Genomic DNA, 24,714 nt, shown 5'->3' on the forward strand with positions numbered 1-24,714 from the left:
GAGTCCCTGAGAAATATAAATAATTATTACAGGATATGTACAAGGAGTTAAAAACAAAAAACTGCGGATGCTGGAAATCCAAAACAAAAACAGAATTACCTGGAAGAACTCAGCAGGTCTGGCAGCATCAGCGGAGAAGAAAAGAGTTGACGTTTCGAGTCCTCATGACCCTTCCACAGAACTGAGTGAGTATAAGGAGAGGGGTGAAATGTAAGCTGGTTTAAGGTGGGGGGTGGGGGGGTGGTGTTCTTTTGTTGTTTTGTCTGTGAAATCTTTTGATTATCTGCTCCTATCCTCTCTGTCCCCCCCCCCCCCCCCCCCCCAAAACCAGCTTATATTTCACCCCTCTTATATTCACTCAGTTCTGTGGAAGGGTCATGAGGACTTGAAACGTCAACTCTTTTCTTCTCCACCGATGCTGCCAGACCTGCTGAGTTTTTCCAGGTAATTCTATTTTTGTTATGTACAAGGAGTGTCAGTTGTGGCAGAAGATGGAAGTATGAAAATGAAAGTTAAGCAACAGATTAGCTCTTGTTGAAGTAATTGGAAGAAGTTCAATGGAGTGTTGTGTGATAGCAAAGTATTGCTGAAACTGAAAGGATGAATCTACAAGATGGTTTAGACTGATGTTATTACATCGTCCAGAAACTTGGGAAACATCAAGAAGAGAGGAACAATAACGTCGTAGTGAGATGAGATGCTGAGATGGATGTGTGAAGTGACGCTAAAGGACAATATCAGGAGCCAGTGGGACAGTAAAGATTGTAGGAGCATTGAACAAAGTAGCTGAGAAGAGATTGAAATGTTGTGGTCATCTGTTGCAAAGAGAGGAAATGTGGCTAGGTGAGTGATGGAAATGGGACTTCCAGCTAGAATTAGAAAAGGAAGGCCTAAGACCAGATGGAAAGATGTGGTGATGAGAGATGTAAATGCAGTGGGATTGGAAGAGAAATGGGTATTGACAGGAGGAGTTGGAGAAGGTTGATCAACCAACATTGTGGCGACTGCAAATAAATTGAGAGAAGCTTAAAAAAGTACTTTGTGGAATAATTTTGCTGAATTTGTCCTGTACGTCGACATGCTTGCATCATGATACCACTTTTGCATCATGGAGCAGTATTCTGGTGCAATGAATTAGCCGAGTACCTGAGGTGGCCGTCATTCCGGTGTCAGTTCTGTCTTTGTTGCAGGGGTAGGATAGGTAATATTATTAGCAGGAATGCAGTTGATGCCAGGAAAACATCTAGCTTGCCATTGGCAATTAGTACAATGTAAAGCCACCTCCAAATTAACTTGTTCAAATTAGCAGTGTAATTGAAGAAACAGCATAGGCTTGCAAGTTCTGTGGAAAAAGGCTTTTGTCACGTCAGTCAGTGAATTTACCTAGCTATCTGGACTAAAGAGAGAACCAGCAGGTAAAACGTTGACTGACACTAGATTGAAGAATATTTGAAAGAAACCCCAACATGGCCTCTGATTTTAACAGGAATCAGCAACTGAGTGCAAAAGACAAGGTTAAACCATCTTCAGTCAGAATTGCTGAGTGAACAGTCCATCTTTGCTTCCTCCTGAAATCCCCACGATCACAGATGCCAACCTTCAGCCAATTTGATTCACTCCGCATTAGATCCGGAAATGGCTGAGCACCCTGGATACAACTTGTTTAATGCTGAAGATATGTGCGCAAGAACCAGCCATACCTCCAGTGGAGTTGTACAGTGCAACGCTGGCATCTACTGAAAAAAAGTGGAAAATTTCCCAGCGATATCCTGTCCAGAAAAAGGACAAATCCAATTAGTGTTCCATTAATCCAAGTGATGGAATGTGCCACTTACATTGTTATCAAGCAGCACTTAACATTAATCTGCTCCATTTTGGTTTTGCCAGGACCACTTGGCTCCTGACCTCATGACAGCCTTGTTCCAAACATGGACAAAAAACTGAATTCCGCGGGTGAGGTGAGAGTGACTGGCCTTGACATCAAGGCAGCATTTGACCGAACGTGGATTAAGGACCTCTCGTAAGGTCGAGGCCAATGGGAATCGGAGCTGGGGGTGCTTCCGTTGGTTGGAGTCATAGCTAGCATAAGGCTTGGATGCCAATCATCTTAGCTGGAGGGCATCGCTGTAGGAGTTCCTCAAGGCAGTGTTCGAGCCCCAACCATCTTTATTCAGCTGCTTCACCAATAAATTTCCCTCTATCATAATGCCAGAAACAGGATTTTCATTCTGTTTGCTTTCATTTCCTTGATGATGAAGCTGTCTGTGGCCATCTGCAATGAAAAGCCTGCACAACATCCAATATTATAATAAGTGGCAGGTAAGAGTTACACTACGCAAGTGCCAAACATTGATCATTTCCAACAAGAGGGACTCTAACCACCTGATATTCAATAGTATTACCCTCACCGAATGTCCCACAATCTAAGCCCTGGGGGCCACCACCATCCAGAAATCTAACTGGTTCAGCCACCTACTTTTCAAGGGCAGCTGGGCTTGAACAATAAATGTTGGCTACTGATGTCTGCATTCCCGTGAATGAATAAATGTTTTTTAAAATAGATGGCATGCAGTTTAATCAAAGCTTTTGGCAGTTGTGGGGGAAAAAAAGAAGCCTCTCTGGTCTTGTCAGAATGATGGTTTAATGGTGAAGATGTTGCTCTCCTATCCTAAAATCATATGAACATAAGAATTAGGAGAAGTAGGTCATACCCTAGCTTCCAGACTTTGGCATTAGCAGAAACAGCACACCTATCCCAACTGTTATGAAAATTGAATTTTTGTCAGTATCGGAAACATGGTATCCAAATTACCCAAGTACCTGAAGTTAAAACGATAGAGGTTAGATGTGGTAATCTGCACGTGAGGGTGTTCACTTTGTTTTCTGAGCACCTAATGTTTTACTGCAAGGATTTTTAATAATGTATGAGAAACAATATTTTAGAGAATTGCTGAAATATCTTCACTCCCCAAGGCAATTAGTTTTAATCCAAACAATAAAGCTTTATGTAAATCCTCATAAAATCTGTTCCAAAAGGAATCCTACAAGGTGTAATCTTTTGGCCTTTCTCTAAAACTGAGGCATCACATTTACCATACCTAGTGAAAATTATCCAATCTCGGAGACGGTCAGGGGTGCCTTTCAGCAAACTTAGTTTTAGCAAGTGTTTAGATTCCTTTTTAGTTTATGATGGTTGTTTTGGAAATGTATTTGCAATTCCCAAACAATGTGTAATGAATCTATTTATAAACTTGGGATTTCATTTGTTGTAAGAAAATTCAGCATAGTACACAATTTTGCAGAATACGTGATGTGGAATATTACCCATGTGACATTACTCTTCCATATTTCACTACTGTAGCTGATTGCACACTTATTGGGTAAGAGCCCAAGTTTCATATCACTTTCATTAGTAACTCCAGCAGCATGCAGTAAGATTATTGGACACAAGTTGGGACGAGGAATGTAGTTTTTTCGTATCCTTTTTATCATAAAGGATGCAGTTATAACTTAATTTTCTATCCTTGCCTTGCTCCCATTGCTGTTGAAAAGCATATCCATTTTCCTGTTACTTCTGGACTTGGTTACTTTGATGCCCTCCTTGCTAACTTTGCAAGCACCACTCTACATGACCCATGCCCTTTCTTCAACTTTGCCCTGTCATTGCCAAACTCCTTTGGTTTCTTAACATCCAGCTTGGTGAATTGGAAATCCTTGTTCACTCACCCATCTATTGTTTTGCCTGATCATATTCACCTTGTACCCTTCCCTACCTCTACATCCCAGCCCATCCCTTCAGTTCTCCTGTGGCCTCCTGTGTGTTCCCAATGCAACCATGGATACAAATCCCAATTCTGAGATTCTATAAACCTCCCTTTTTAAAAAAAAAAGTCACTTGTTTGGTGCAAATAATTCCTTCCCTGCCAGTTTTTAACATTGGGATTTAAGGTATAAAATAGCCAATGTTCTTCATAAACTAGCCAACTCCCACTTTAAAATTAAGGAATATATTTTATATCCATGGGATGTTAATACAAATTTCAGGTTTAGCAGTATGTTGGTACTGATTTAGTGTAGAATTTAAATTATCCCTCACTTTGTGCATTTTCTTCAGGAGGGACAAGAGCAAGAAAAGGAATTTGTCTTCATTGTTTCAGGATTAATATTTGTGTCAATGGATAGAAATATATTTAAATAGTTAGAACAGCCTTTAGCCAAAGCTAAACAACCTTTTTAAAAGTAAATTAAATGAGGAATTTAAATGTACGATGACGCCTATTTCTGAATCCCATCTGAATAAGGCATTTTTTAGGTTTTAGGTATCAAAAGTAGCCCCCCACCCCCACCTTTTTAATAACTTCTGCCATGAATCCTTATGCTGCCAGTTCAGTGAGTAAGAAGCAGTCTGTTAACAGTAAAGACCTGTTGTTAAACTGAAGCTTGCCATTAGGAAGCATACAACATTGGTTAGCTGACTAACTGTGTTTCCTTATGAAAATGCTTTCCTGTGCTTGATGCTGCTTTTCTCAAGCAATTCTGAGCTCAGAACTTGTATGTGAGTAGAATTACAAAGCTTGGAAGTGATGAAACCTTCTAGGACTTGTTCAGATTTATGTTGCAACATGTAGGTGATACAAGATTGACTGCTTATGTAGCAGAATATTTTGGGCAGAAGACGACCTTTAATCCGTGTATTTTGCAAATCCAGATTCCTTATTTTCCTAGGATATCTCATTTTAATACCTTGGCTAAGAACCCTTCAAAATAGCAGCCAGTATTTTCTATATTCTTGAGCCCTTTTAAGGTTTATCTTCAGTTGTCTGCACTGGCCATTACCCTTTTCTGAGGAATTTCATCTGAATTGTCTAATTGCATTAGTTTTCCTTGTTTTGAATTTATTCCCTGGTTTTTGATTTCCATCAATAGCAGATAAACCCGAGTCGTCAACTTGATGAATCCGTGACAGATTTAAATTCAGATTAAAGTGCCCACTGTGACGTGGAAATTTGACATGTAAGACCAGGAAGAATCGGTGTATTACGCAATGCAGCAATGAAATTAAATATCCACACAAAGGCAACAGCAGCTCCATTGTCAGCCGATTCACTGACCATGTGAGGAATGGACCAGAGAGAAAGGAATGCTGCAAGTTTAGAGGGAGAAAGATTGGACTGAGTAAAAGGAGTAGAAAAATTAGAAATTGAAATGGCCAATGTCATGCTGACAATTCTCAATGGAAAAAATTTAGACAGGGTAAGTGGCCAGAAGGGTCCAGGTAAAACAAGAATTTTGAAGACTAGAGAAAGGGTCTGTTGTTCAGGGGAAGCCGCCTTGTGAAAATTGACAGAGCGATAAAGGTGGCAGAAGAAGGCTTAGCATGATGAAATTCACAAAGGTCGTGGGGGATGGTGGTGGGTCAGCACGTAAGGGAATTAAATTGAGATGTTTGTTGACATATGACCATTCAGGGTCAGAGAGGGCAAAGTCAGGAGAGATAGTGGAAAAAGATGTAAAAGGGTGAGCAGGGATAGGGCCAGAAGAAACTGAGGGTGAAGAATATTCAGGAGACGCATAGAAGCTTATAACCCTTGATGTCAGAAAGGAAGAAAAAATGATTTTTTTTAACAGCCTTTGATTTGTCTTTTAATATCATAAAACTGATGCTTAATTACACAATAATTTGACCCTTGACTTCCAAATTTTATGCTGCTGTTTTTACTATGGTGGCATTACAGTGTAAATGTTGTGAAGCTTTGAGATCTGCAGGAAGATCACAATTTCGAGACTAAGAGCCTTTTACCCAGTCCCCTCATTGGCATGGTCAATAGATTTGCAATCCTCAAATGCCAGAGTAGATGGAGGCCTTGTCAGATTCGTATTGCTGAATTTCATCTATTGAGCTCATAAAGCTCCTTGTTTCTCCATTATTTTTCCACTTGTCTTTTCAATGATTAAAACAAAGATGTTCAAAACCCAACTTGGATAAATGGTTTCACTTGATTACAAACACTTTACTGTACAAATAAAATCAGATTGTTTAATGAGCAGGCTTTCAAATTATCCAGCTATTCCAAGTTCAGGCCATGGGTGCTATTCTATTGTAGAAAGCTAACTGCAGAATGCAAAGCTGCAGTCTTGTTGAACTTGGGAATCTGGGTTACATGCGAGATTGTGCTCCATGCAACAAATTAAGCTTCCAAAATTTTTGAACATCTCGAGCCCTCCTGGAAAGATAAGCAAAAGCTTTTTGTTGGAAATCAGTCCGTGGAAGTCAGCCACGTGGATTTTTTCTTAGTCTCAAGAGGAATGCTTTAAAATTGTGATTTATAAGTTTATATCTATGTTGATATTAAGATATCTTTCCCACTGCTTTAAATCTCTTGCTTTTTTAGATTTGACTCATTGACCTTAAGCTGAACTGTCAGTATTTTCTGCGCGTTTTGCTTCCTGGATTGTATCTTGATGGGTTTTGCATAGCAGAAGTACCACTCAGCTTTCTGCCATACAGTGGAATTGAAGGCATGAGATTGCTTTAAACGTAGGTTGGAATGAGGTGACAGCTGCTGAGGGTCGGGGGGTCCGGGGGGCTGGTGTTTGCTGGGTGGATGGGGGAGATAAGAACGAAACGGCAGAGGGTGAGAAGAAAACATCAAAAATTGCACAACAAAACTCGAATTTCTTTCTTTAATTGTGTTGTCCCGACATGTCTAATGTTTACTCATCGGGTTTCAATGGAATAAAAACAAAGGAAATTGTTCTTGCAGTTTCTTTTTGAGGACTTTGAGTGTGTTATGTTTTTTTTTGAGGGGTGGGGTGCGGGGGAGAAGGAGAGATATGCTGGTCCTTGAGTTTATTCAAACGTGCTGTTGGCCCTCTTATTCGCCACACTCAGAATATTTGAAGTTTAATGGTCTGGAAGCCAGCTTTGGGCACATGCATAGCATTCTTCGGTTTGGGACTCTTTGAATTGCACAAAGATGATCTGAACTTTGGTGATCCAAATGAACAGCAAACTTGAGATAGGCAGTTTTGACATTGAACATTGAAGTAAAGGAGGCACTGAAGAGTATGATAATGAAGAAGACATGGAATTTACTAGGACGTTATGCCACTGTAGGTTAGACTGGTGCATGACCTGATCTTCCAGTAGTGAATTTGTGCTGTGAGTTTGTTGGAGAACTCCCAGGGGTATTACACTGTAATGGTCACCGAAAAGAAATGCGGAAATCTTCTCGTTTACTATACTATATTGAATGAATTATTTGGGGGTCTATTCAAAGTTAAATGTTAAAGCACAAAAAATTGGATAACGATCGAGTCTAGCTCTAAACTACAAAAATTGCTCATTATTCTAGAATTACCTTGGACTGCAAAGTTAACTCCTGGTTTTTCTTCACTGCAAACTGACATGTTAAACCTCTCTCTCCTGCTGGCTCCACCCTCGCACCTAAGAGCAATGTGAGGAGCTTATGGACTTCTTTGTCACTAAGATTGAGGCAGTTCTTACATCTGCTCTTAATCTGCTGGACTAAGATTCCTCTCAGGTTCCCCTTGCCCTCGACCTGAAGTTGCACCTTTTTCTCCTATCTTCCCCCTTCAAGTTCACCTTGTCCATGAAACCCACCACCTGTTCCTTCGACCCTATTCCCATTAAACTGCTGACCAGCCAGCTTCACTTACTGGTCCCCATGTTAACTGATAACGTTGACAGTTATCTCACCTTGGGCACCATTCATCCTTCGCTTGAAACCTGCTGTCATCATTCTCTCAAAAAGAATAAATTTTTGACCCTGCTGTCCTGAAAATAACACTCCATCACCAACCCCACTTTTCTTTCAAGCCTTTGATCAACATGCTGTTGCCTCCCAAATCTATGCCCATCTTTTCCTGAACTTCATGGTTGAACTGCTCCAATCAGGTTTCTGCCGTGCTGCAGTACTGAAACTGCTCTAATCAAAGTCACAAATGACATCCTATCATACTGCAACAGTGGTAAACCATTCTATTTGACCTGGCTGCAGGCTTTGACACAGTTTGACACTCACCTTCCTTGAGTGTCCCTCTTCCATTCTTCAGCTGTGTGGGACTGAACGCACCTGATTGCTTTCTTCCCTATCCAGCCGGAGCCAGGGAATCACTAAAAATGGCTTATCTTCTTGTTCCTGCACTGTTATTTCAGATGTCCTCTAAGAATCTTTGGCCCCCTTCTATTTGACATCTACATACTTCTCCTCAGTGACATAGCTAAAAACAGCATCATTTTTCAGCTATGTTCTTCATTCATGGGATGTGAGTGTTGCTATCAAGTCCAGTATTTATGCCCATTCCTAATGGCTTTTGAAAAGGTGCTGGTGAGCGCCGCCTCGAACCACTGCAGTCTGTGTAGTGTAGGTAACCACTCCTCCATGATTCTGTTGGGGTGTTTCAGGTTTTTTGATGTAATAGTGATGAAATATTTTCATGTCAGAATTGTATGTAACTTGGATGGGAATTGGTGGCATTTCCCTCCGCATGCTGCCCTTGGGTTTTTCTGTGTGATACAAGCTGTGAATCTGCAAGTTGCTGAAGAAGCCATGGCAAGTTGTTGCAGTGCATCTTTTGGAGGTAAACACGGCAAGCAGTCTCGCTGGTAGTGGAGGAAATAAATGTTTAAAATGGCGTCAATTAAGCGAGCTGTGCACCAAATCATTTGGAGGGTATTCTGTCACAATATTAACTCCATCCTTGTGGATGGTGGAAAGGCTTTAGGGAGTCAGAGTGAGTTACTCAGTGCAAAATACCCAGCCTGTGACCTGTTCCTGTAGCCATAGTTTTTTGTCTTGTTAGTCCCGTTAAGGTTCTGGTCAATGGTGATCCCTAAGATGTTGATGTGGGGTTTGTAGTGCGTTTGAATATTAATGGGAGGTGGCCAGACTCTCTCCTTGGAGATTGCTGGTATTGCCTGGATTGTGTGATGCCCTTGTTGCCACTTTTCAACCCAAGCCTCAAAGATGTCCAGGTTTTGCTGCAAGTAGGCACAGACTGCGCTATTTTCTGAGGAATTGCGGATAAAGTTGAACACTGCAATTATCAGTCAATATCCCTATTTCTGCCCATTTGGAGGGAAGGACATTAAAACAGCTTAAGATGGTTGGGCTCATTGCACTGTCCTAAGGAACCCCGGCTGTGATTTTCTGGGGGTGAGACGATTAGCTTTCAACAATTGCACCCATCTTCCTTTTAGATTAGTGACAACATCCAGCTGTATCTCACCACCACCTCTCTTGTCCCCTCCCACTGTCTCCTAAATTGTTAAGACAGCTTGTGTATTGCTGAAAAAAGAGATGTCTCCAAGCTTTTCGTCTTCCACTCATCAGGACATTCGCAAGAATATCAATGTAAGGGGAAGACAACAATTTATACCATATGTGAAGAGAATGTTGATTGGTTGGCAAAGTGGCATTGCCATGGAGAATGCACCACTGATGGTGACTTGACAGTTAACTACCAAGCGTTATTTGAAATTTAAGCCAGGCAGCTTAACCCTGACTGGTCAAGGCATTGCCCTGAGGAATGAGTCAGTGAATGGCTGTCACTTAATTTGTTCAGCTGAAACAGGCGCAATGTGTAGACATGTTCTTTCTGCCTCCAAAGAATGGGGCTCTGTGTATTAATATATGTAACTTCCAGTACACGTAAATGCATCACACTATGAGCCCAATCTTCAGTATTGGAAAAGCAGGAATTTCCTCCGAACTAAATTTTGGTAAAACTGAAGCATTGTCTTTGCTCCCTGCTACAAACTCTGCTTCACAGTCATTGAATCGATCCCTTTACCTGGTAACTGACTGAGGCTGAATCAGACTGTTCACAAACTTGGTATCATATTTGACCCTGGCGAGATAGCCTCCTCATCATTTAGGTTTACTTTTTCCACCTCTGTAATTGATAGAAGTCATAGAATCATAAAATGGTATGCCACAGAAGGAGGTGTGGCCCTTTGTGTCTGTGCAAGTTCTCTGCAACAACAACTCACTACTCCTATTCCTTGTCCTTTCCCCAGCCCAGCAATTTTTTTCTGTTGGAGTGTTTATCCAATTAATTTTGGAACGCCATGATTGAATCTGCCTTCACCACACACTAAGCAGTGCATTCCAGAGCCTAACTAACCACTGCATTTAGAAAATAATTTGTTCATATCAGTGGCTCTTTTGCTGCACTAGTGATTTTTAAAGGTTTCTCATAACTGCCTTGATTTTGGACTCTGTGCCTCTATTTATAAAGCTAGAGTCCCGTATGCCTTTTTAACCACTTTCTCAAGCTGCTCTCCTATCTTCAATAATTAATGCACATTTACCTCCAAATGTGTCTGTTCCTGCACCCATTTATCACCATCGTCCTCAATTCAAAATACTTTCAAGTTTTGTGTTATCTGCAGACTTTGAAATTGTCCTCTACGCCCAAGTCCAGGTCATTACTGTGTATCTAGAAAAGCAGTGGCCCTGGTAGTGGAGAACCCCTCTGTATACCTCCCTTCAGTCTGAAAAACTATTCTCACTTGGCCAACTTGGTATCCATGCTGCCACTGTCCCTTTTATTCCATGGATTTCCCTCAACTCTGCCCCTGCCTCAGCTCACCTCTTGCTGAAGCCTTCATTAATGCCATTGTTACTTCTAGACTTGACTAGTCCAATGCACTCTTGACTGACCCCTCATATTCCACCCCTACGTATATTTGAGTTCATCCAAAACTCAGCTAGCCAGATCCTAACTTGCACCAATTTCCGTTCACTGCTACACTCATAGATTTACATTGGCACCAGTTAAGCATTGCCTTGATTTTAATGTTCTTACCCTTGTTTACAGATCCCTCCATTGTCCTTCCCTATTCCTGTAACCTCCTCCAGCCCTACAACACTGAAATAGCTGTAATTTTTTTTAATATATATTCATTCATGGCACGTGGGTTTCACTGGCAGTGCCAGCATTTATTACCCACCCTTAGTTGCCCTTGGGAAGGTGGTGACGAGCTGCCTTCTTGAACTGCTGCACTCCATGTGATGTAGGTATACCCACCATGCTGTTAGGAAGAGAGTGCCAGGATTTTGACCCAGTGACAGTGAAGGAATGGCAATATATTTCCAACTTGGGATGGTGAGTGACTTGGAGGGGAACTTCCAGCTGGTGGTATTCCCATGTGTCTGCTGCCCTTGTCCTTCTAGATGGTAGTGGTCGTGGGTTTGGAAGGTGCTGTTGAAGGAGCCTTGGTAAATTCCTGCAGCGCATCTTGTAGATGGTACACACTGCTGCTACTCTGTGTCGGTGGTGGAGGGAGTTAATGTTTGTGCATGTGGTGCCAATCAAGCAGGCTGCATTGTCCTGGATGGTGTCGAGCTTCTTGAGTGTTGTGGGAGCTGCACTCATCCAGGCAAGTGAAATTCTGGCATTTTATGCATCCTTAATTTAATTGCTTCCCCAATTAGTCATGTTCTAAGCACTAGAATTGCTTCCCTAAACCCCTTTCCTTTGCGATACTCCTTAAACGTATCTCTTCATCTGCCTCAATAGCTCCTTAAGTGACTTAGCGACAAATATTCAAGTATGAAATTCCTTGAGATCCTTTACTATGTTAAAGGCACTATATAAATGCAAGCTGTTGTTAGACAAAGATCTGCTGTGAACTTGATCATTTGGAAATGGCTGGAAAGTACTTGGGGACCTGCTGCCTCCTCATTCAAATCCCATGTTCCCAGATCAGGTGAAGAAAACATTAAACTGAAACAGCAATGCTAATCTCTTTAAAAGTTATCATCACTGCTTTTGATTTTTGCCAAGAATAAAACAAGTTTCAGGTTGGCTAGCTTCTTTAGCTACAGGGTATTTGGCTGGTATGATACTGCTGTCTACACATACAAACCTGAATTTGTGGTAATTCTTAAGTATAACTGCTGTCAAGTTTGTTTAAAACTTCGAACCCATGGTGCCTTTTCCGCCTTTCCAAGTTCTGCAATGATGTTCTTGCATTCCTGTTACTTTAATATACTGCTGTCAGATCCCCTGCACAATTCTGGCTCCAGTCTAAGTGGCCATGGTAGCCAAGGCAGCATTACTGTGGCAAATAGAACATCAAAGTTAATTTTAAAGGATTGGGGGGTTGTAGTGTGGGTGAAGCTGAATTTTTATAGAAGTAGAATTCTTTTTGCTTGAGGATCACAGCTTTGAGTGTTCAAGAAATTGTAACATTGTCAAAGTTGTGGATTGACTCAGATTTCACAACATCCTCAAACCTGTGCAATAATAATACTAATTTGTTGATTAGCATGTAAAATTGCTGTTCAGTCATAGTTATGTCGAATTGTGCAAATGCCAAACCTATTTAACCTATATGTTGACATTTAATAGTTTCTCATGGTGTGATCAATTGTTTGCTTTATGTAACCGTTTTTTGGGTAGATGATTAAAATGGCATATCAACATTTTGATGCAACAAAGGCTTAGAGAAATTTGTGGAACGCTTTCAGTTTTTCATTGATATTACTGATAGCATATCTTTGACACATGTCAGCTCACTGTTCAGTTACTAGTTTTTGAGATTTTCTTTTAGTTTTAACAAGGTTAAGCTTGCCTCCACAAAGCCTTATATTCAACTGAAATGAATTTTAGTTTACTGTCCATGACACGGATGATTAGTAAAATTTTATGAGTTTGAAATTGTAGCTTGAGCTTAGCTTTAACCTACAAGCACTGGCCAAAGACATAATCATCAATATAAATATTTTTTGCACCATTGCTGAAGCAACAATTGTTCATGCAAGAAGGAACCTGTGCTTACAATAATCCTGCTGCAACCCTTGCTTATGATATCACAGTGTACTTCACAAATGAAGAATTCATTTTGAAGCAACATTTTGTGTTATAACTTAGGCAAACATGCCCACATCCCAAGACCATTTTTTAAAGATGCAAATGTATTCTTCCACCTTGATGTACCAAATCTATTTCTTTTTATTAAGCATTGAAGTGAGTGATATTTAACATTAGTTGACAAGTATGTTGCTGACATGTATTTTCAAATGTTTAATGCGGTGTGCTGACATTGTTTAAATTTGTTCCTTTTTATGAATGAACTTATTTTATGGTGTCAGCTATGGCTCAGTGGTAACACTGTGCTCTCCCAATCGGAAGGCTATGGGAACAAGCCCCACACCAGAGATTCGAGCACACAATTGAGGCTGACACTTCAGTACAGTACTCAGGAAGTGCTGAACTGTCTTGAGCTGAACTTTGTGAAATCTTAAACCAGGACATTGTCACTTCCCTCAGGAAAGTTAAGGATTCAATGACATGATTTCAAAGAAGAGTAGGAGTTCCTGGCCAGTATTAATTCCTCGCTATTTGTCGAACCTTCTTGTAGGAAATGCATGGCCAATTTGAATATAACAGTGGCTACAACTTTTTCTCTCACAGTAAAAGTAACAATTTATTGCATGCTGCTCCCGCAGAATGTTGATTATAGTCTTGAATACTGGTATTTGAAATCAGCAGCTATCTGGCACCAATATTCAAATTTGCCCACCAGACCCCCGGCAATAGGTAATTGCTTCCGCTTAGGTAAGCTGTTATTTAAAAAATTGTTCAAACGTGCTTCAGAGATGGACGCAATAGTGTAATAAACTTGCCCACTCGAACAGCCCTTTAAATGTTTATAGTAATGTTCTTGGGACAGTATATCTTTTGTGTCAAGATTCATTTAAATAGACTAGTTTGATTTATACATGCAAAAAGAGCTCAAGTAGCTTACTAACTTGCTTGTGTTTCCTTAGGTGCAGATGTCACTGAACCAAGCAGTTCAGATAGTCGGGGAGACAGACCTGATTTCTGTCAGAATCCTGAGGAGCCACTAGCCGGTGTAGAATCAAATTATCTTTCTCAGTTTGTTGCCTCCGTAAAAGAAGAACAGCAGGCATCTACAGTGGCTAACTTGAGAGCTGCACTTCTGAGCAAGCATAACTTCTTATCTGTCAAGTCTGACCAACCAGGAGATGATAATCCTATTATTTTTGAATACTTGCCTAAAGGTACAACGCACATCTTTTTAAGATTTCCACAGTTTATGGTAAATTGTATATAGTCTGTTAAAAAGGGTCTGAAGCAACTGATTTTACAATTCCCCATGTAGGTTATGCAGGAAAGCTTGCTTTATATATTTAGTGGCAAAATTTCCACCAGGTGGTTGTTGAAGTAGTTTGATAGACTGCCACTCCTCATTGAAGTAATAACTGGTTTCAGCTGGAGAGAGAAACCAGAAGGCGTGTTTGCCAGATGTATTGACTGATAAGATGCTTGTTAAAAGCAGTCCTCCTGAATCTACCAAAATTAATTCAGATGAATGGGCTTCTATGATGCTCAGCCTTGCTGATGGCTGATTTAAAGTTGGGTTTTCTCAAAATGTCTTCATGCTTTTTTAATGAGCTGCCTTGTCCTGTTTTTCTCCTAGACATGTTGATCATTGCTTAACTCATTAATCCTTGGAAATTTAATCGGATTAATTTACTCCCCATAGTCACTACTTATTCCCCCCCCCCCCCAAAAGCTATGTAGATGTGTATTGCTGTACTATGCCTCTTGTCTTTAAGTCTGTCAGTAACATGATGTAAATGCCTTACAGCAAGCATTTTGCAACTGCTTCATACTGTCTCAAGTGGTTTTTGCCTGTGTAGTTCTTTGGTGTAATACTTACTGTATAATCCATAGTATTTGAAATCATGCAACTTAACCCATATGTTTCTTCGGACTGCAGCAGTCAGCTGTTTTCTATTTTTCTGAACAGCTGAGTAAATGAATGAGCATTGTTTTTGAAAGCAATGTTTTTGGTCTGTCTACAGAGACATTGAAGTATGAAGGTTTTTTAAAAAAAAAGAATTGAAAGATAGTTCCTGTGTTCTTAGAGTAACGGGAGGTGATAAAGGGAATGTTGTGACGAATGTAGTTACGTGGAGTTCCATGAGTTCTTGGAATTTGCTATTAGAAATGAGGAGGTGAAAGAGACTTGAGGCAGTCAGTCATGGAGAAAAGGAGTTGCGGCACATCTGTGTCGTCCAGTATGATCCTGGAGTTGTGGATGGTTTTGGTGGAAGGGTATGGCAGTTCATCATAGGTGCACGATGTATTCCATTATAGTTGGCGGGCTGGGGGAGGGTGTTGGCTGGCACCAGAGAAACTTGTGCAGCAAAACTTACTGAAGAAAACAATTGTGATTTTTAAAATTACACCGGCAGTTTATTAATTGCATTACTTTTAGACATGCGTATTTTTCAATTTCTCAAATGTTTCACATGATTCAGGTGGTACTTACGGTATATATGCTTGTTTATTTTCATGTGCAGTGATAAACAACCCCAACAACTGGAAATCAAGGTCTTGTTTCAGATGATTTCCCATAAAAATGGTTTGGAAATGTTCTTTGTACAGAATTCTTGATAAGAGAATAGAACTGTTCAGAAAGAAACTGGTTCTCTGCTTAAACTGGGTTTGCATTTTGTTAAAGGAAGACCTCTAACCAATTGTCTAAAAGAGTTTGAGAATAATTAATTGTCTTATGCATTGGAGTGAAAATCTGTTGTCTTTTACATGACTGTTGCAGCAGTGTTTTATTTGTATGGGCATGTGGCTCTATTCCCCATTTATAACTGTAACCGTTGCCCCCCTCCCAAACTTCTGTACTTCCTGTTGGAGCTAAAAGGATATGATGGAACAGACTGGTTACTTGTGACAATTGTTAATGCTTGGGGCCCTCTGTAGGGTTACAGGAGGCCTGGCGAGAACAATTTTCTGCAGAGATTTAATCCTGGCCTTTGCAAAGTTGGAATTTGAACTTCCTTAGAGTAGTTACATTTGTAAGATTGATTTAATTTGCAAAGTGACTGAGCCCACAGAGAAAGTAAGGCAGCTTTTCAAAGCTCTCCTGTTGTGGTAAGCTTTGGTGAAATTGCTCCCTTCCCATCTGAAGGAAGACTAGAGTTTAAGCTGCTGTACAGTTCTCTATTTAGTAGTTGGCCCAAAAAATTGACAAGCCTTTTGGATAAGAAGTTCAAAATAGCATTAGAATGTAGGCTTTTAATCCATAACCTGACTGTGATGGGATTGCCAATCGAACCTCGAACTTATTTTTTCCCCAAAGCTGTATAGATATGTATTGCTGTACTTTGTTTCTTGTCCTTAAGCCTGTTAGTAACATGATGTAAATGCCTTGCAGCAAACAGAGTTGGTGCTGAAGCTTCTTGTCTTGCACTCATCAGGAAAAATGCAAGAATGCCAAATTTCAAATAAACTGTTCATTTTTAAAAATTCAGATTACTATGGAGTTGACTACGTGAGTGGGATTTCCCACTAAAAGGATGTGGCTGTCAGTCCAACAAGACATTCTGCATATCAAGCAGTCTAACAGCGTCATGTATGAATTTCAGTGCCGGTGCGTTGCCAGGTATGTATCGTGTACATCCCAAAGATTCGCTGAATCAAACAGCATGTTCTTTGGGTTGTTCGTAACAGGCAGGGTACAGACTGTCCTCAACCAGCCCGCACTTGCAAAACCCAAAACAAAGCGTCTCCTGTTAGATGTGATTCCATGATTGGGCAGCACTTGCTGAACAATCCTGAGTGCACTAATAGCTACACGAATCAAGTTAAGATTTTAAGTTAAGATCATAATGTGGCTCATTTAAAACTGCATTTATAAATTGTGTGTCGGGATCCATTCTCTGCCAACAAAAGGAATATGTGCAAGCCTTGTTCTTTTGTAAATTACCTGGGAGCTTGAGGAGCTTAAGGTTTCCTGTTGCTTTTTCCATGACAATGTGTCAACTAATCAGAGTCGACTTCCTAACCAATCAACACCCTTTTCTCCTGTAGTATAAATTGTAATAATTTGAAATTTGGCATTCTTGCGTTTGCCCTGATGAGTGCAAGATGAAAAGCTTTGACAACATATCTCTCTTTTCAGAAAAATTCAGATGTAGAACTGTTTAACCTGTTTTTACTATAAGTTTTTTGTTGTCCATCAAAATAGAGAAGTTATAATTAAGAGAAAATCAACATTTGGAAGACTTTCAATATTAGCTTTCTTCAGAAACAGTGATGGGCCAAAGCCCCATGTGCAGGATACCATTACAGTTGGGGTAAAACAAAGTAAGTAAATTAGGTAATGTCCAACTGCTTCTGAACACCTGTAGTTGGTAGGAAGAAGTTCTTTAAAAAGAGAGAAAGGAATAGATGGTCTTTCCAGGCCAGTCAACCTAACTTTGGTGGCTGGAAAAACTGAGGGGTGGTATTAATCATTTAGAAAAGCACAGATTAATTGAGAACAGTTGGCATGCATTTAAGGGAAGGCAGTGTTTGACTATATTTATTGAATATTTTGAGGAGGTAACGAGGGTTGATCAGGGTAATGGGTTTGACGGTGTCTAAATGGATTTCGTCAAGACTTCTGAGAAGTGGTCAGAAAAGCTCATGGGATAGAAGACAAAGTGGTAAATTGAATCCAAAATGGGCTCATGTCAAGAAGCAAAGAGTACTGGTTGATCAATGATTGTTGACAAGAATGTTGTTTCCAATGAAGTTCCACAGGGTTTAGGACATGGTCCTTTGTTTTTATGGTAAATGTCAATGATTTAGATGTAAATGTAGGTGGTATGATTAAGAAATTTGCAGATGCTACATAGGGTTGATAGAAAAAAGGCTGCAGACTGCAGCAAGATATCAATGGACTAGTCATGTGGGAATACAAGTGACAAATTTAATTCAGTCTGGAGAAATATGAGATAATGCATTTGGAGATGACAAAGCAAGAGAATACACAATAAATGGTATGAGCTGAGGATGATCGAGAAGCAGAGGGCCATTGAAGTTCATACCCACAGATCCCTATAGGTAGCAAACAGGACAGATGGATTAGGTGGTGGTGATGGCATATGGGATATTTACCTTTTTTAACCAAGGCATAGGATATGAGAACAGAGAGGTTATGCTGGAACTATATCAAACACTAGTTAAGCTAAAGTACTATACACAGTTCTGGTCACCAAATAATAGGAAGGAGTGATTGTACTCCAGGACTGGAAATTTATAGCTAAGAGGAAAGATTTCAGAGATTGAAGTTGTTTTCTGTGGTACAAGGCAGGCTGAGAGGAAATTGAATTTGTGTAAAAATTGTGGGGCTGAGACAGAGTGGGAGGAAGAATCTTTTCCCTTAGCAGAGAGATCAGTAACCAGGGGCCGTGGATTTAAAGTAAGTAGTGGAAGGATTAAAGGGGGCTTGAAATTTTTTTTCACTGATGCTGGTAGCGTTCTGAACTCACTGCCTGACAGGGTGGTAGGGGCAGGAACTCTAATTGTATTTGAATACTTAGATATGCATTTCAAGTGCTAGAACCTACAGGGTTACAGCCCAGAAAATGGAAAGTGAGGTTAGATGGATAAATGCTTTTTGATCAGCACAGACGCGATGGGCCACCTTCTGTGTTCTAAGTTTCTCTGAAGGAAGGACTTCAATAGCTTTGAGCACCAGAAGAACTTAAGTAGAACTTAAGAAGAACTTAAGTAGGGTGCAAATGTCTTATTTGCAGCCCATTTGCCTTGTGAAGCCCAGGCAAATAAATCCTGTTTAGGAATGTGTTTGTTTTGTGCTCGTTAGACTTGTTTTAATGTTGTGGGCTTTGAGATTTGCACAGCTGTGTAGCTGGTGAATAAATTTTAAGTCAAAAATGCAAGACCTGTTTGGATTAGCAGTTTGAGACGCACAAATTAGTGAGAGTACAGATTTAAGTTGTGTATATGTAGAAGCTGAAGGTGCTATGGTACATGTCCATGAAGACGAGACCTGCATTAGGAAATAAATGAGCAACAGTGTGGTGTGTATTTGTGTTATTTGGAACTGGCAGAGGAACTTGAGATTACTGAAACAGAAATAAAAATAAAAAAAAGGGTAAAATACTCACATCTGTGGAGAATGAAACAAAGTTCATGTTTCAGGTCTATGACCTTTAACCAGAACTGGGAAAAGTTAGAAATTTAATAGATTTTGAGCAAGTGAAAGGGGAAAAGGTAGGAAAAAGAATAAAAGGGAAGGCCTGTGATAGGGCTGGAAGGCAGGAGAGATTAAATGACAAAAGGTTTCATGATACATGGCTAAAAGCAGTGGTAATAGGATGGGTAAAGAAGCAAAAGGTCTAGAGGAGGTTTGAATGGCTAAATGATGAATAGTTGCTGTCCGAAAGCAAACTCAAGGAAATGAAAGAGAAGAAATTGGAAAACCAAACCATCAAAGTATGAAACAAAATAAGCTGGAGGTTAAAATTGTTGAACTCTATGTTGAGTCCAAAAGGCTATCAGGTGCCTAATCAAAAGACGAAGTGACGTTCCTCCAGCTTGTGTTGCACTTCATTGGATAGTGGAGCCAGAGAGTTAAAAGAGCACGAGAAGGGGCAAGACTGAAACAGACGCAGTAAATTCTTGTGTGTATATATAGGATTTATTCTAAGTAAAGATAATTAAAATAAATTAGTAAATACTGTAGTAAGTGCCTTATATAAAGTATAAGGTATGTCCATGCAGTTCGTCCTTGTGGAATGTGCATTTTGCAGGATGCGGCAAGTCGTGCAGGCACAAAATGCCCTCAATGACTGCATCTGCAGGAAATGTCACAAGCTGCAGAAACTTGAGCTCCGAGTCGTGGAGCTTGACTGGTGGTAGGAGTCACTGTGGTGCATCTACAAGGCTAAGGATTACATGGAAAGCACATTTAGAGAGATGGTCACACCACAGCTAAGTAGTACACAGGCAGAGAGGGAATGGGTGACTGCCAGAGTATCGAAGAGAAACAGGCAGGTAGTACAGAAATTCCCTGAGGCTATCTCGCTGTCTAATCGCTTTTCTATTTTGGATACTAGCGAGTGAGGTGGTTCCTCAGAGGACTGTAGCAAGAGCCAAGCCCATGGCACCACAGGTGGCTCAGCTGCGCAGGAGGGGAGGAGCAAGACTGGAAGTGTTACAATAGTTGGGGATTTCATAGTTTGGGGAGCAGACAGGCGTTTCTGCAACTGTAGACATGACTCCAGGATGGTATGTTGCCTTCCTAGTTCATGGGTCAAGGATGTCACAGGACAGCTGCAGGACATTGTTTTGGGGGAGGGTGAAAAGCCAGGGGTCATGGTCCATATTGGGACCAATGACATCAATCGGAAAAGGGCTGAGGTCCTGAAAGCAGATTTTAGGGAGTTAGGAAGGGAATTAAAAGGCAGGACCTCACGAGCAGTAATCTCGGGATAACTCCCAGTGCCATGTGCTCGTGAACACAAGAATAGGAAGATTGAGCGGTTCAACATGTGGCTGGAGAAATGGAGTAGGAGGGAGGGCTTCAGATTTCTAAGGCATTGGGATTGGTTCTGGGTCAGTTGGGACCTGTACAAGAAGGGCAGGTTACAACTTAACAGGACTGGGATAAGTGTCCCCACGGGGAGGTTTGCTTGTGCTGTTGGGAGAGTTTAACCTAGATTGGGAAGGGGATGGCAACCTGGGGAGCAAATTCAGAATGCAGAGGAGAAAAACTGGCATTGGGAAGTAGTTAAGTATCAACTAATAATGAGCATAGACCAGACAGTTGCAACAAGATAGTTAGAATACTTGGAGTGTTTGACAGAATTAGAGTAGGCAACAGTAAGTCATTAGATGGGGCGGAGTGTGATTAATAAGATTGGTGAACTGCAGGCAAGGTTGACAAATGGGATCATGATATTATTGCTACAACAGCGACCTGGCTCAAAGAAGGACAGGACTGGACCTTAAATATATCTGGGTACAAGGTGTTTAGGAGAAACAGGAAAGGAAGAAGGGGGGTGGGGGTGCGCGCGGCTGCTGCGCGCGAGATGGCAATATTGGTTAAAGATGCCATTACAGTACTGGAGAGAGGGGATGTTCCAGAGTGGTCAAGGACAGAACCTCTCTGGCTAGAGGTTAAGAGTGGGAAAGGCGCAATAACATTGGTGTGGTCTATAGACATCAACTGGTAGAAGAGATATGGAGAAACAAACTTGCGACAAAATTACGGAGAGGTGTAAGAGTTATAGAGTAATCATAACAGGGACTTCAATTGTCCAGACATAGACTGGGGTAGGACTAGTACAAAAGAACAAGAGGGGTGAAAGTTCTTGGAATGTGTTCAAAATTTTTTTTAAGAGTGGTTTGTTTCTCGTTCAACGAGAGGACATGCACTTTTGTACTTGGTTCTGGGGAATGAGTTGGTCCAAGTGGATCAAATATCAGTTGGGAGAGTATCTAGGGGAAAGTGACCATTGTATCATAAGGTTTAGGTTGATCATGGAAAAGGACAGCGAACAATCCAGAGCAGGTATAATTAATTGGGGGAAAGCCAACTTTAGTGGGATGATAATGCATCCGAGCTGAGTGAGTTAGAATCAAATGTTGGCAGAAAAAATAGTGGCTTCAGAGAAAAAGTATTGCAGGCAATGTCAAGGTATATTCCCTTGAAGGGAAAAGGTCGGATAAATAAAGAGAGCCTTGGAGAGATAGAGTTGAAAATGAAAAGGAAGAAGTGTGTGAATGACAGATGTCAGGTAGAAAGTACAATGGAGAATCAAGCTGAATATAGAAGGTCCAGAGGGCAAGTGAAGAAACGAATAAGAAAAGCAAGTCAAGAGCATGAAGAGAAGCTGGCAGTGAACATAAAAAGGAATCCCAAAGTCGCCTTTAAGCATGTAAATAATAAAAGAGTGTTAAAAGAAAGAATAGGGCTGATTAGAGACAAAAAGGGGACTTGCGAGTGGAGCTGGAGAAATACTGGAGGGATTGAACTAATACATTGCACCTATCTTTACAAAGGAAGAACTTGCTACCCAGGTTGAGGTGAGAGAGGAGGTAACTGATAAATTAAAAGAACTTACAATCGAGAGGAAGGAGGTGCTGGAAAGGCTATCTTTGCTTGAAATAGTTAAGGTACCAGGACTGGATGAGGTCCATCCAAAGGTACTGAGGGAAGTGAGTGGAAATTGCAGTGGCACTAGTAATTTTCCAGTCTTCCTTAGATACAGGGGAGGTGCCAGAGGACTGGAGAACTGCGAATGTTACACCCTTGTTCAAAAAGGATTGCAAGGATAAGGCTGGCAAATACAAGCCAGTCAGTTTGACCTCAGCTCTGGGAAACTCCTGAAAACTATAGTACGGGATAAAATTAGTAATCGCTTAGACAAGTGCAGGATAATTTATGAAAGCCAGCATAGATTCATCAAGGGAAAATCATGTTTAACTGCTGGAGTCTTTTGAGGAGGTAACCAAGAAGGTTGATAAAAGGAAATGCTGTTGATATGGTGTATACGGATTTTATAAAGGTATTTGATACAGCACCACACAACAGACTTGTGAGCAAAATTCTGGGTCATGGAATAAAAGGGAAAGTAGGCAATTGGGTAAGAAATTGGCTAGCTGACAGGAAACAGTAGTTATAAATGGTTGTTCTTCAGATTGGAGGAAGGTTTGTAGTCGTGTTCCTAGGGGGTCAGTGTTGGGACACATGCTCTTCCTGGTGTATATTAATGACTGCGATTGTGGTGTGTAGGGCATGATTTCAGAATTTGCAGATGATACGAAGATTGGAAATGTTGTTAACTCTGATGGGGATAATCTTGAACTTAAAAAGGATATAGACATGTTGGTGGATTGGGCAGACAAGTGGCAGATGAAACAAAAACAAAAATTGCTGGAAAAATTCAGCAGGTCTGACAGCGTCTGTGGAGAGAAAGACAGAGTTAATGTTTCGAGTCCATATGACTCTTTAGAACTAAAGAGGAGTAGAAATATGATGAAATATGTATTGTTTATGGGGGGGGTGGGACAGGTGAAGCTGGATGTAAGGCCAGTGATAGGTGGAGGCAAAGGAGAGATTACAAAATATGTCATAAATAAAACGTCAAAGGGGTGTTGATGGTGGTGATACTGGCTAAAGGAGGTGCTAATGGTGACATTAAGAGTGGAAAGCGGGATGAGCAAGTGACAAAACAAAAACAGAATTACCTGGAAAAACTCAGCAGGTCTGGCAGCATCGGCAGAGAAGAAAAGAGTTGAAGTTTTGAGTCCTCATGACCCTTCGACAGAACTGGGTGAATCCAAGAAAGGGGTGAAATATAAGCTGGTTTAAGGTGTGTGTGTGTGTGTGCGTGTGGTGTGGGGGGGGGGTGTGGGGGGAGGAAGTGGAGGGGGTTGGTGTGGTTGTAGGGACAAACAAGCAGTGATAGAAGCAGATCATCAAAAGATGTCGCAGACAACAGAACAAAAGAACACATAGGTGTTAAAGTTGGTGATATTATCTAAACGATTATGTTAATTAAGAATGGATGGTAGGGCACTCAAGTTATAGCTCTAGTGGGGGTGAGGGGAGCATAAAAGATTTAAAAATATTTAAAAATAATGGAAATAGGTGGGAAAAGAAAAATCTATATAATTTATTCGAAAAAACAAAAAGAAGGGGGGAAGAAACAGAAAGGTGGTGGGGATGGAGGCGGGAGCTCAAGACCTAAAGTTGTTGAATTCAATATTCAGTCCAGAAGGCTGTAAAGTGCCTAGTCGGAAGATGAGGTGTTGTTCCTCCAGTTTGCGTTGGGCTTCACTGGAACAATGCAGCAAGCCAAGGACAGACATGTGGGCAAGAGATCAGGGTGGAGTGTTGAAATGGCAAGCGACAGGGAGGTTTGGGTCATTCTTGCGGACAGACCGCAGGTGTTCTGCAAAGCGGTCGCCCAGTTTATGTTTGGCCTCTCCAATGTAGAGGAGACTGCATTGGGAGCAACGAATGCAGTAGACTAAGTTGGAGGAAATGCAAGTGAAATGCTGCTTCACTTGAAAGGAGTGTTTGGGCCCTTGGACGGTGAGGAGAGAGGAAGTGAAGGGGCAGGTGTTACATCTTTTGCGTGGGCATGGGGTGGTGCCATAGGAGGGGGTTGAGGAGTAGGGGGTGATGGAGGAGTGGACCAGGGTGTCCCGGAGGGAACGATCCCTAAGGAATGCCGACGGGGGGGGGTGAAGGGAAGATGTGTTTGGTGGTGGCATCATGCTGGAGTTGGCGGAAATGGCGGAGGATGATCCTTTGAATGCGGAGGCTGGTGGGGTGATAAGTGAAGACAAGGGGGACCCTATCATGTTTCTGGGAGGGAGGAGAAGGCGTGAGGGTGGATGCACGGGAGATGGGCCGGACACGGTTGAGGGCCCTGTCAACGACCGTGGGTGGAAAACCTCGGTTAAGGAAGAAGGAGGACATTTCAGAGGAACTGTTTTTGAAGGTAGCATCATTGGAACAGATGTGATGGAGGCGAAGGAACTGAGAGAATGGGATGGAGTCCTTACAGGAAGCGGGGTGTGAGGAGCTGTAGTCGAGGTAGCTGTGGGAGTCGGTAGGTTTGTAATGGATATTGGTGGACAGTCTATCACCAGAAATTGAGACAGAGAGGTCAAGGAAGGGAAGGGAAGTGTCAGAGATGGACCACGTGAAAATGATGGAGGGGTGGAGATTGGAAGCAAAGTTAATAAATTTTTCCAAGTCCCGACGAGAGCATGAAGCGGCACCGAAGTAATCATCGATGTCCCAGAGAAAGAGTTGTGGAAGGGGGCAGGGGTAGGACTGGAACAAGGAATGTTCCACATACCCCATAAAGATACAGGCATAGCTGGGGC

At 41.3% G+C, this 24,714-nt stretch overlaps 1 protein-coding gene across 6 annotated transcripts in view; it reads left to right on the forward strand.

The window, feature by feature from the left end:
* Positions 1-24,714, forward strand: part of LOC121286909 (zinc finger and BTB domain-containing protein 46-like) — a 108,125-nt gene that overhangs the window by 39,147 nt on the left and 44,264 nt on the right. For all 6 annotated transcript variants that reach the window (XM_041204166.1, XM_041204162.1, XM_041204160.1 and 3 more), the window contains one exon: positions 13,803-14,057. In XM_041204166.1, the coding sequence (XP_041060100.1) occupies positions 13,803-14,057 (255 nt within the window). The remainder of the gene's footprint in view (positions 1-13,802; positions 14,058-24,714) is intronic.

The sequence above is a fragment of the Carcharodon carcharias genome, chromosome 14 (genome assembly GCF_017639515.1).
Source record: "Carcharodon carcharias isolate sCarCar2 chromosome 14, sCarCar2.pri, whole genome shotgun sequence".
NCBI lineage: Eukaryota > Metazoa > Chordata > Chondrichthyes > Lamniformes > Lamnidae > Carcharodon > Carcharodon carcharias.